Consider the following 13,533-nt stretch of genomic DNA (forward strand, 5'->3'; position numbering starts at 1 on the left):
CTTATACACATTCATTAACTGTTCCTCAGGATGATCTCACTTTCATGAATACCTATTTCAGCAACTCAAATATCTACCTACACGTGAGCTACTTAAGATTCCTTTCTTCCTTTTATTCCAAATATTACCTTACTTCTCTAAGTTTCATCTCAAGTTCCACATTCTCTACTTTTATTTTATTTTAAATAGTACTTGATACCAAGCCACTAGGCTTGGTACTTTAATTTAATCAAATGTTTCTGTATGCCTACAAATGTAAAAGGGGAGGGGAGGGAAATGAGAACCAATAATTAAGGAAATGTAGATGAATGTGTCATAAGCTCTACCTTCAAGAAACATACATAAAAAAATAATATGACCAACTACAGAGAAAATAACATGTACTAATTGCCATAAGTTTTCTATAAACAAAGAAGTCTAAAGATAGGGATCAATTCTGGAAGGTGAAAGACAGTGAGAAATTACGAAGGATTTTATGGAGGGAGAAATTCAGGTTGTGTCTTAAAGTTTTTCCAAATAGATAAATTCCTTAAAAATTCCCTGGCTGGTTTGGCTCAGTGGATAGACCCTTAGCCTGAGGACTGAAGGGTCCTGGGTTCAATTCCAGTCAAGGGCATGTACCTTGGTTACGGACACATCCCCAGTAGGAGGTGTGCAGGAGGCAGCTGATTGGTGTTTCTCTATCATCGATGCTTCTATCTCTCTCTCCCTCTCCCTTCCTCTATAAAAAATCAATAAAATATATTTTTTAAAATTCCTTGAAAATTAAGAATAGATCTATTTTTTAAAAATTCAGAACAATGGGTTTTAGTAGATATATAGCTATTTGATAAATTAATCTTTCTTTTCTCTTTTGTAGGTTAGCACATGGATTGGGAAGTAGTTGAAAAAAAAAAAAGAGGAAAAACTGTAAACCACTAAATTCCATAGCTTAGCAGATAAAAAAAAAGTTTGAATTAATTAGCTAAAGAGGATTACACACTTCAGAATCTTTTCTCATACTACCTATGATTTATTATCGCTTAGTCAATAACTATATACACAAGAGAAATTAGATCCTACTCCACAGAAGTAAACTTCAGTATGTTTTTAAAGTTACCTTGTGAAAAGTTGGGTGACACAGCTTGGTTGACAGCAAATACACTGTTTGATCTTGGTGGTGTCTGTAATTGGGATGGTGAAGGTTGGGCAGTCATAGGTGCAGAATTTCCAGGCACCACCACAACACTCGACTGACTTACAGTTGTTCCCAAGGCTGATGGATCAGTCACGCAGGTAGCTATCAGAATGTTATTTGAACTGCCGAAAGTTGTGCTTGTAGCTGGCATCAACTGTATAAACCCCCCATCCTTAGAAGCACATGATGTAACATTGGCTGAAAAAGCAATGCGGTCTTCACTTCGAGTGTTGTTTACTGCAGAGTCTTCAGGTTTAAGCACTAAAAGGCTCTGTTCCATTGAGGCTGAATTCCCTGTTCCTTCAGGAGATGTGATAGCACCTACAGTTTCTTCTGAAGACAGGCATTTAACTAATTCTGCACTTTTGGCAGGTGATTTAGCAGAAGACAAAATTATAGTTGGCACATTTTCTCCACTGATACTAGAAACAGCAGTGTTAAGTTCAGTCTCTGAGGAAACAAAGGAATCATCACTAATGATAATTTTGAGAGAGACAATATTTGATGCATCTATCTCTGTTGAGTTGTTCCTAGCAGGTTTATCACTAGTATTTTGGGACTCAGGGCGAGACTCTACTACTGAAGAACACACAGGTTCTGAAGGAAGAGAATGTCTTTCTTCTACAAGATTACCTTCTGGAGGCATCAATGCAATTTCCCCACAGTTTTCATTTTCACCTAATGAGAGAAAAACACTATTTCCATCTTCTTTTGCAGAAGATGAAGGTTGTGAATCCAAAGCAACTTTATCAGATCTGGAGGGCTGATTTTCATGTCCTGTATGATCTAACTCAATACATGATGAATCATTAGATGGTTGTTTAATTGAAGATATTGAATCTCCAAGACCAATTTCTCCTTGTTCAGATACATTTAAAAATGAACTTTCAACAGACACAGATATACTTTGATGTGAAGAATTATCTTGGCACTCTGAAAGTTGTGATGTTACTGGTAATAGACCATCAATTTCAATTTTACTCTGATGAATTTCTCTAGACTCTGGTGTTTTGGAACCAGGGAAATTAGTTTTCGGTCTTCCTATATCATTAGAATTTTCACAAAATTGGCTGTTTTTAGATGACTTTCCAGTTGATGGTATATTTTGGGATAAAAGTTGAGAACTTTTCCCAGAGAGAGTTAAGTTTTCAGTTACAAATGAAGTTACTGGTGTATCAGGCTGATCTACTTGTAATCGAGATTCATTCGGCACATTTGGAGACAAAGAGTTCTTCTCAACTTCCATTGCCATGTCAGTTTCAGTGAACATTTGATTGGTGTGTAATTCACCACAATGCTGATTACATTTGGCATCAGAATTTACTCTTTGGTTAAAGTCATTTAAATTAGGCACAGACTCATAGGTAATATCAAGGTTACACTTCTGTTCAGTAGGTACACCTGTTTTGAAGATTTTTTTCTGGATGTTGGAACTTATCTGGGAAAAATGTTCCTGGGTTTCCTGTCTAAGCTCATCACGGTTGCTGCCATTCTTTAAAGCATTTGATGCGTCTTCATTTTGATAAGATGTACAAAGTGGGGGTTGACCAGATTGATCATCTGCAAAATATTAGCATAGTAGAAAGATATGGTGAGAATGTACAGCTTTTGAGGTAGTCATCTTTACATAAAACCTATTTAGCCAAGAAAGTCACCAATCATTGACATACCGGTAAGCATTAGTCTGATGTATCAAAAGTACTAAAAGGTACTTTTCTTATTATAGACTAGAGGCCTGGTACTCAAAATTCATGCACTGGTGTGTGTGTGTGTGTGTGTGTGTACACCTCAGCCCAGCCTGTACCCTCTCCAATCTGGGACCCCTTGGCCATCACTCTCACAATCCGGGACTGCTGACTCTCAACCGCTCAATTGTTTTCCTGTCTGATCACCCCCTAAACACTCCCCTGCCAGCCTGCTTGCCCCCAACTGCCTTCCCCTATAGGCCCAGTCACCCCCAACTACCCTCCCCTGCAGGTCTGGTCCTTCCAACTGTTCTCCCTTACGGCATGGTCGACCCAATTGCCCTCCCCTGCTGGCCTGATTTCCCACAACGGTCCTCCCAGAGTGGCCATCTTGTGCAAGGGCATAACAGTCAATTTGCATATCACCTCTATATTACAGTATATAGGAGCATGACTTTTAAACAAGTGTCATATTGTTTTCAACTTTCTCGGAAAATAGATGATAGACACAATGAAGGATAAAGTATACAGGTTTAAGAACATCAAATATTTACCAGCATATATATAAAAAAAGAGGTCCAAACACGGTTTTTTTCAAGACAGGTGACTTTTTAACTTCTACTATTTCTATTGACTTTATCTGATATATTCTTAAAGGTGAAAAGGGGCCAAGCACATTTTGCATGATCGACATATGATGTTATCGTATATTGTTTGATATTCAACACTCATTTACTGAAGATCAACCATTTAATTGGTGCTAGGAAATGAAGATGAATGACATTGGAGAAATCAGTCTAGTAAGGAAAGCAAATACAGAACAGAAACTGTAATAAAACATGATAAAAACTGTAAAGTATAGGAACAAAAGTCACCTCTTTGCTAGGGATGTGAACAAGTGTTACAAAGAAGGTATTATATCTTGAAAAATGTAGTGTGACAGCTGGAATAAGAGGAAAAGATACTTCATAAAATAGCACAGTACTGAAAAACTACCTACTGCATTCACAGGTTAGGACAGAAAACAGTAACAATTAACAATATAAAAAAATACAGGAAATGTTTATCAACAGCCATGTAATTCTGTTAATGTCACACTGGTAAAATAATATTTGGTACAGAAAACATTTGAATTCTTATTATGGGGAAATTAGTGGAGATTCTAGTCAGGCCAAATAAATTCACTAGTCAAGTTTCAATGAAGAAGGACCACCTGAGAAAATAAATTTCAAACCTCATTTTGTGCATGGTAGAGCTTAATTGAAGCACGTTGTTTCACATATACTATATAGTGAGAAAGATATATCCCAACATAATTCAGGCGAAGAAGAAATAGAGGATTGGACTTGAGTGTAGGCAGAGGACTCAAAGAAGAAAAGTAGTTTGAGATTCTCCAAAATTAATTTTTTATAAGACATGATGAAAAACTAGGAAACCATCAGGGTTTTTAGGGATAACATTAAAGAACATATGAGCAGAAATGATTACTTTGGCATAGCTTGTTGAAGATAGAAATGAATACAGGTGGTACTAAAGAGGTTAGTAAGAAGTATGAGATGCCAGGATAATGTGAGAGAAACCAGGATAATGATTATCTCTGAGGAACAGGGATGGAAAGTATATTGATTGGGAAGCAACATGAAGAGAGGTTTTGGTGGTGCTGTGGTGTTTTATTTTTGATTTGAGAGATGGTTATATGGTATTTGCTGGACTGTAATTCAATACATTTTTTACTGCGCAGTTCTGTTCATGTGTTGTATTTCACCAAAGTACAATTTGAAGAAAACTGGCAAATATTTAAAATGAAGATATTCACTATCTTCCCTCTTTTAATAAGTAGTTACTGTGGGGCAATTATGTGTCATATTGGTATTCCATGGGAGGCAGAAATACATAAAGAATTGAGTTATAAACACAGAGAAATATTACCTCAAACCTCATAAAATCCTAAATAACATATAATTTCCTCTAAATAAGTGAGGTATACTGTAGATACTGAGCAGTCAGCTAAATTTGTTTACACCAACCTTATATATTAGAGATATGAATTTATGGCTCAAAAAATTCTATCAAATGTTATAGATTTTTGTTGAATATGTCAACACCATTAATACCAATTTGTGCATGTCAAGAATCTATTGTATCATGGGAGAGTACTAAAAATTCATATTTTAATCAAAGTACTAAAATCTGGGGAGTAATTTTCTTTTTATATTTTTTCTAGCGAAGAGAGAATACTAGAAATACAAAAATGACCTATATGGTAATTTGAACTTCCAAATTAGACAAGGGTTTTTGCTTTTGAAATTTTGAGACTGAGATTTAGGGTTTGGATTGATGATATTAACAAAGTCAAATTCTTACCAGATTCTTCTGTATTAAAAGAACCTTTAACTGTTAGATTAGTTTCATCTGCTAAGACTATATTGGGATTGGTTTCCATATGCTGACTGGAAATGCCTTGTGATAAATTTTTATTATTCTTTGTTTTACCTGTTAAAAAGGGAACAGGGAAACAATTGGTTACATGACTAAAATAAAAATAAGCATCAATTAATGAAGCTTGACAGTGGTCAAGCAAATGTTAGACACTGGTTTTAATTATGGTATTTGGATATTTTTAATATAGTGCTTTATATATAACTGACAAGTACAAAGATTCTTCCACCAGACAGGTAGTTCTTAAACTTTAGCCTAGAATCACATGAGAGGGGGGCACAAATTTTGCATTTTTAACATATTCTCATATAATGCTGATATTGCTGGTTGAGAGACTACACAGAATTACTGCACTCTGCCATAAGGTTGAGGCATATAGCCAACTTTTTGTATTCCTTTTGTATTATCCAACTGTGTTTGGTATAATGTATAGTAGCAGACTTCAACACATTTGTGCTGCCTGGCAAAAATGCCCACAAAAAACCCCAAAACTTAAAGAAAATTGTTCTGCATTTTTACAACTTAGCTAAAGTTATTTTTGTTTAAAGAAAAACAAAACAAAAACTCCTTTCATATCTGTATAATGTTTAATGAAAATAGGAACTTTTTTCAGATGCTCGGGGAAATGTTGCTTCACTTTGGTTAAGTTTCCAAAGAAACGGAGAAACTTTTTTCTTCTAACTGCCTTGAAAGAAATGTTCTTCTTACCATAGTCAAAGAGATCAAAAAGTGCCTGAAATGCTGGATCTGATTCTGTCTGTTCCAGTATATCTTGTATAGCTTCTTCAGACATATGGATTTCACTCTACCAAAAACAAAAAACAAATCCTCATTGAATTAATATGGTTTAATACTAGTAAAATAAGATATTCTCAAACATTAAATAAACAGGAACTATACATATATATAAATACAAAATAAAACCAAACTATAACTTGACATGTAATCCTATGTAATGTAGAGCTAATATGCAAATAGTCATCACGCCCTAACGCCAGGGAAGCTGAAGCTACCTCTCTCCTGCCCCAGGGGACCTGAGGCTGTGCGTGCCCGCCCACTCCACCCTGGCACCGGGCCAGGGGACCTGAGGCTGCGCCCCTTGCCCTGTGGGGCTTGACGAGGGTGGGGCCAGCCAGGTCTGGGTCTCACTGGATTTGGAGGCACATGTGGCTGGGCGGGGGCTTGACTCTGGGTTTGGCAGTCTGCCCCAGACTCTGATAGGAGGGAGACTTTCATATACATTTTACTAATTTTCTTTCATCTCTGGCACTTCTATTATAGAGAAAGGGCAAATAGTAACATCAAAATATTTCCTCTAGCCATAACCGGTTTGGCTCAATGGATAGAGCATTGGCCTGCAGACTGAAAGGTCCTAGGCATGTACCTTGGTTGCGAGCACATCCCCAGTAGGAGGTGTGCAGGAGGAAGCTGATCAATGTTTCTAACTCTCTATCCCTCTCCCTTCCTCTCTGTAAAAAATCAATATAAAAAATAAAATTTCTTTTTAATGTGCATGAATTTCCTGCACTGGACAACTAGTACTTTGTAAGTTTAAAGTGTACAGCATAATTATTTGACCTATTACATACAATGTAAAATGATTCCACAATAAGTTAACAATTACCATCCTATATAGATTAAAATAAGTAAAAATTTATTATTTGTATAGCCTAAGATATCTTGCTACCTCCAGGTCTTGTAAATATTTTTAAAGTTCCTACTTCACCTATTTGCATAACTGGCTATTCATGCCTTAGTGAATTTGATGTACCATATTTTTCGGACCATAAGACGCACTTTTTCCCCCCCAGAAGTGGGGGGGAAAAGTCCCTGCGTCTTATGGTCCAAATATAGCCTACACATATACTGTAAAAAAAAAGTTTTTTTACTTGCCCGGCTCTGTGTGGTCTCTGTGTGCTTGCCCGGCTCTAAAATGGTTCTAAATGCTGCTGTTTACTTTACAGGGTTGATTACATGTGTTTATGACTGTGATGTTGGGTTTTAATGCACATAAAATATTTTAGGACACTATTTGTTTCAGAATCTTTTTTTCTTCATTTCCCTTCTCTAAAAACTGGTGCGTCTTATGGTCCGGTGCGTCTTATGGTCCGAAAAATACGGTATATACTATTCAGTTGGATATTATGTCTTGCTATTCTTTTATTTATTATTATTTTTAAATTTTTTTTATTGATTTCAGATAAAGAGAGGGAGAGAAATAGAAACATCAATGATGACAGAGAATCATTGATAGGCTGCATCCTGCACAACTCCTGCCCATAATCTGGGCATGTCCTTGACGGAAGGCTAACACTCTATCCATTGAGACAAACCAGTGAGAGCATCTTGCAGTTCTTTTAAAAAGCTATCTAAGCCTGGATATTTAACTTTTGACAGATACTGCACAACATTACAAACAACCAATAGCAGAAGGTTATATCATCACTTTAATATAAACTCTCCTAGTATCTAACAGGGTGCCTTGTAAACTAACCACCTGATTTTAGATGTTTATGGAGAAAATATAAGGAAGGACTTTGAGATTATAAAAATTTAGAATACACATGTATTTGTTAAACATTAAGATAGAAGCAGCGATAAAAAGCAGTAATGATAGATAATGTAAAGGTTGCTTTATAAAAGCTTATTCTATTTTGTTAAATTTACTGAATTTCACCATGGGAGAATATAGATGTATTGTTATATATGTGAAAAAAAATTATTTTGAAGGAACCAACAAAAAGAAAAAAAAATCAATGGTTTTTACCAGAATTTATCATCAGAAAGAAAACCCACTCTAATGAATTTAATGAATTCATTTTGTGGGCATGGCAACAAACATGATTACACTGCCCATCAGTCCAAGAAAAAGGATGTGCTGCTTTTCAAAAAGGCTATTTTCTCATGGACGAAATGTTGAAATATATACTGTTAAATTACGCACTTTCACCTTCACTGAATAGCAAGTGGCTATTATCCCCATTTCCTTTTCTTAGCAGTCTCACAAAATTACTCATTTAGTTAGTAACTGTTCATTATACTTTTGTATCACTTGAATCCATTTTATCTTTTTTAAAATTTTTATAGTTTACAGCATTGCAGAGAAAATTAACTTATTACACACAGCACATCACTGCTGCTTATTGCACACAAACATACCCACTAATGAATCTTTGAGTATTAAATACTTAGAAATACATGACTAATTGTTGCACAACACAGGAAGTGCTTTACTGATATCTGGAAGAGTTGATTAAAGTTATTCAATGGGTTTTTATTACTTTTACCATTTGAATAAAACAATTTTAATATATGTATGTCAAATCATCATGCTATATGCCTTAAATTTATATAGTAATGTATGTCAATTATTTTTTCAAAAAAACTGGAAAAAATAGTAACAGTGAGATATGGTCTGAGAAATGCATCATTAGTGGATTTTGTCATTGTGTGAACATCATATACTGGCACTTGCTGGCACCCACAATCAAAATTAAAACTAAAATACACAACAGCCATCATTCAGAACTGCCTGAAATCAAACTGAGAAAATGTAGCCTACTGGATATATGTTATAGCTTATTGCTCCTAGGCCACACACCTGTATAGCATGCTATTATACTGAATGCTGCAGGCAATTTTAACAAACACACAAGTACCTAAATGTATCTAACTTAGAAAAGGTCCTGTAAACATACGGCCTAAAGGTTACAAATAGTATACCTACACATACCACTCAGTATGAATAGGGCTTGCGACACTGGAAATTGCTCTGGATAATCAGTGAGTGAATGTGAAGCCTAATACATTCTTTACACTTCTACAGACTTTATACATATTGTCCCACAAGCAATTTCTCATGCTTCCTCCCAACAGGATAAGCAACAGAACACTGAAGCTGCCAATGCTGCTCTATGAATAGGGCTGTGGGCTAGACTAATTGGAAATATAGCTGGGTAAGGCATAAATCACTCTACAAGTGATAGGTGGCCTGAGAATCAGTAGGAATAGATAGCTATCAAGATGGCAAAATACAGGAACATAGGGGATAGTCAGGATGATGTGGTTTGGGCTATTGCATTTTGGACTAGTGGTAAGATGAAGGAACTTCGTGGTAGCCATAAAAAAGTGAGGGTGTGCCCCAGCCGGCATGGCTCAGTAGTTGTGAGTCAACCTATGAACCAGGAGGTCACATTTCAATTCCTGGTTGGGGCACATGCCTGGGTTGTGGGCTGGATCACCAGTGTGGGTTGTGCAGGAGGCAGCTAATCAACGACTCTCTCATCATTGATGTTTCTTTCTCTTCTTCCCTCTTTGAAATCAATAAAAAATTTTTTTTGAAAAATGAGGGTGTTTAACATGAACATGGTATAGTACTAAGGACTCAATATTTTGACTTTGGAATTTGATTTTCATTCCACTGGCACAAAGGTTTCTCTCAGGCATTAAACTGATGAAAGAAATAAAAATTTTCTATGCTTTACAGCATTTCAACCTGAAAATATTCCCAAAGTACAGGGCCAGGCTGTCTCCAAACTATCACAGAAAGCTTTCATTAAAGTGGCAGTGGCACTCAATAGCTGCTAAGGTAGCTCCTGTGGACTTCAACAAACAACTTACAACAATGTCCTCTGGGTAGATCTGGGAGGGCTGTAGTGCCCTCCGCATATGTAGCACTGAGGACAGTATCCTCTGTACTGAAACAGGTCAGTAGCTGACTGACTGGGATGTAACCTGTGCACGAAAAACTGAGGTGCTGTGAGTGAAAAGAAATCTACAGATTGCCACGTTCCACAGACACTGCTTCTGTAAGAAAAAAAATTTCTCCTGAATCACATATCTTCCCATTTCTTACAGAAAATTTAATTCCACTAGTAATCTTATTATGGAATCATCTTTGTATATGTGGTCCAATCAAAATACTATGTGGCAAATGACTATAATGCAATTTTGAATGGTTATCAGAAAATTCACTAACGAATTAAAATATATATATATATTTTATTGATTTTTTAAAGAGAGGAAGAGAGAGGGAGAGTTAGAAACATGGATGTGAGAGAAACATCATTCAGCTGCCTCCTGCACACCCCCTCTACTGGGGATATGCCGGCAACCAAAGTACATGCCCTTGACTGGAATCGAACCTGGGACCTTGACTGGAATCTGCAGGCCATAGCTCTATTCAGAGCCAAACCGGCTAGGGTCACTAACAAATTTTTAGGAACAGATTACATTCAGATAATAAAGAAAATCTTTATCTTAATTATTTTAAATAACTATATATCTAATTTCTTGGCAATGGTTTTGAAATAAAACCAAAATATCATTTATATATATAATTTTTTACTGATTTCAGAGAGGAGAGGGAGTTAGAAATATCAATGATAAAAATCACTGATTGGCTGCCTCCTGCATGGCCCCTATTGAGGATCAAGCCCACAACCAGGCATGTGCCCTTGACCAGAATCAAACCTAGGCCGAGGCTCTAGCCACTGTGCCACAATACCATAGTTTTTAACTATGAGTAAATGTACTGTATACACAGCCACCCTTACCCATACCTGAAGTCCCAGGAGTTCATCAATTGAAGTTTCTGGTTCAGTAGGGTTACTATCTGTTTGCTTAGGTGCTTGAGCAATATTGTTGTCACTGTAATCCAGAAAGGAAAATTTTTACTATTGTTCCTAATTAAGCAAAAACAATTAGGCATTTTAAACATACAAAGCTTACCTAATCAAAAATTTATTAATGTTCTCTGCAAGCTTTTCTTGAAGAGATTTGTTGCTTAATATTTTTTCTCGTGCATTTTCAATAACAAGTTGCTGGAAAAGAAAGTCAGTCAGTATTAGCAAAAGGACAGATAGAATATTACGTTATTAGTGAAAAACAAAAAACAAAAAACACACCAAAAAACAAAACAAAACCAATTAATGGAAGCTGGATAGCTTTAATAAATTTAGGTGGAAAATCAAAAGTTATGGTGGCTCCCTCCATATTAATACCCGAATACTACATTTTATACTTTGTAAGTGTTCCAAGATCCTTCACTAATTCCTTCTGCAGTGATTACAAAACAGTTAAAAACTCTAGTTTTTAATAAAGATTTTTAATAATCTTACTCCAATAAAATGCTCAATTTTGATACATAATTCAACATTGTATTTATTGTTTCTTTCTTTTTCTTTTTTAAAATATATTTTATTGATTTTTTACAGAGAGGAAGGGAGAGAGAGAGAGCTAGAAACGTTGATGAGAAAGAAATATCAACCAGCTGCCTCTTGCACACCCCCTACCGGGGATGTGCCTGTAACCAAGATACATGCCCTTGCCCGGAATCGAACCTGGGACCTTTCAGTCCGCAGACCGACGCTCTACCACTGAGCCAAACCGGCTTCGGCTGTATTTATTGTTTCTTAAACATTCAACTATTTCTTACTTGGTGCATTCGAATAAGTCTATCTATTCTAAAGAAGTTGTTTCTAACTGTTAAACTTCACTACTCTATCCCAAGCAATTCAATTACAGTCTTTGTAAATTTATCAGCATTTTAAAACTCAGAAATATCTTAAATTGCAAAGTTTGGGAAAGTCACTTACTTTTTCTACTGCAAATGCATTTGGATCCTGGAAATTCCATATTGTTGACTGAGGTCCAGACAAAGTGGTATTTTTCCTTTGCGATTCACTGAAACATATTTTAAAAGCGAGTCTTTCAAGCAGTATGATTTAGCAGATTCAATGATTATTATACATACAAACATTGTATGTACATCACAATAAAACCAATATTTTCTCAATTTGTGGTAGAAACAAAGAGCGGTACAATGGTAAAGCATTATAGTATTGAATTAAAAATACACACCTGAACTTGAAGTCTAGCATTACCACTTATTAGCTATATCTGATTCACTTTATAATGGGATAAGATCAACTGCATTATTGGGTTTATGAAAGAATTGAATAAAATAAAGTATATGACTTAATAAATAGGTCAAGGTTCCTATAAATGTTAGGTATTATAGTTGTTTTTCTATTTTATATGGTTGAGAAAATCTGCCATAAAGAAAGCATATTATGCTTTGATTGGTTGAACAGTTGACTATCAACGAATGACCGGACACTTAGCATATTAGGTTTTTATTATATAGGATGCCACATGATTTAAGGAGGTTACAATGTGAAACAAATGTTTTGAAATAGATATAACAGTAAATAGTTCCAAAAACTTAATCCAATCTTGTTATTTTATTTCTAATGTAAACTTGTCCTTTTAAAAAGCATTTACCTTTTGCGTCTACCAGGAGACATTAAACTGGCATTAGTTTTCTTCTCCTGAGGACCAGGAATGATATTTAAAGCCTCTCCAGCTGTATTTCAGGAAAATAAAAAAGAAATATATTAGTTTTCTAAACTTGAATCAATGGAATAAGTAGCATTATATATATAGTAATGCTATACATATAGTTTTGTTAACTGGAACGCTGTAATGGGTCAACCAGACAGGAGGAGGTTGCGTGCACAGTGTCAGGGGTGGAGTAGCAGGGGCCTCCACATGCCTGTGCTGGGGGAGGGCCTGGTTATAATCAGCCGCTTCAAGGGCCGGAGAGGGAGGCAGGGCTGGATAGGCAGTGGCTGTGGCTGTTGCGGGGCCCGGGGAGTGAGGCAGGGCTGGACTGGTGATGCGAGGGTGGGCGGTGCTGTGTGATTTCGAGTCATGTACTAGACTCCTAGTTTTATATATAATTCAGTTAGTATACTGAGCATCTATTATGCACAAGGCACTGTAGAAAATATTAGGATGAATAAAACATAGTACCTATGGTTTAAGGTTTTGCAATGAAACACAAAGTACAATATAATTTCAAAAAAAAAAAAAGAGCATGGCAGAATGAAAGAACTATAAAGGGTATAAACTAAGTATATAACACAACATATACATGCTAAGTGTTTTTACCCAGAGGTATAAAAGAGGTTGGAGAAAAGATGGAAATGAGGGATAATTTAATGGATGACAATGAATTTTAGCTACACAGAAGAGAAAGAAAACAGGTCTAGAAACAGAAAGCTGGCACCTCAATTCTAATCCCAACTCTGTTATTAACTAGCTTTTGCCCCTTAATACCATGTGTTTCAAAGTTTCAAGAATACAACAAGCGAGATGAACCCAGATAATTTCCAAGTTTATCACTAGCTTTATAATTCAGCCAGGAGTATACAGGATTCTCAATATGTA

At 35.9% G+C, this 13,533-nt stretch overlaps 1 protein-coding gene across 2 annotated transcripts in view; it reads right to left on the reverse strand.

Moving 5' to 3' along the window:
* The window catches only part of LOC118712979 (protein NPAT), a 58,110-nt gene that overhangs the window by 11,685 nt on the left and 32,892 nt on the right, over positions 1-13,533 (reverse strand). For both annotated transcript variants that reach the window (XM_036427301.2, XM_036427302.2), the window contains 7 exons: positions 12,586-12,667; positions 11,898-11,985; positions 11,032-11,123; positions 10,863-10,950; positions 6,010-6,106; positions 5,227-5,355; positions 1,100-2,737 (listed from right to left, as the gene is read on the reverse strand). In XM_036427301.2, the coding sequence (XP_036283194.1) occupies positions 1,100-2,737; positions 5,227-5,355; positions 6,010-6,106; positions 10,863-10,950; positions 11,032-11,123; positions 11,898-11,985; positions 12,586-12,667 (2,214 nt within the window). The remainder of the gene's footprint in view (positions 1-1,099; positions 2,738-5,226; positions 5,356-6,009; positions 6,107-10,862; positions 10,951-11,031; positions 11,124-11,897; positions 11,986-12,585; positions 12,668-13,533) is intronic.

This window comes from Pipistrellus kuhlii, unplaced genomic scaffold (genome assembly GCF_014108245.1).
Source record: "Pipistrellus kuhlii isolate mPipKuh1 unplaced genomic scaffold, mPipKuh1.p scaffold_m20_p_9, whole genome shotgun sequence".
Taxonomy (NCBI): Eukaryota; Metazoa; Chordata; class Mammalia; order Chiroptera; family Vespertilionidae; genus Pipistrellus; species Pipistrellus kuhlii.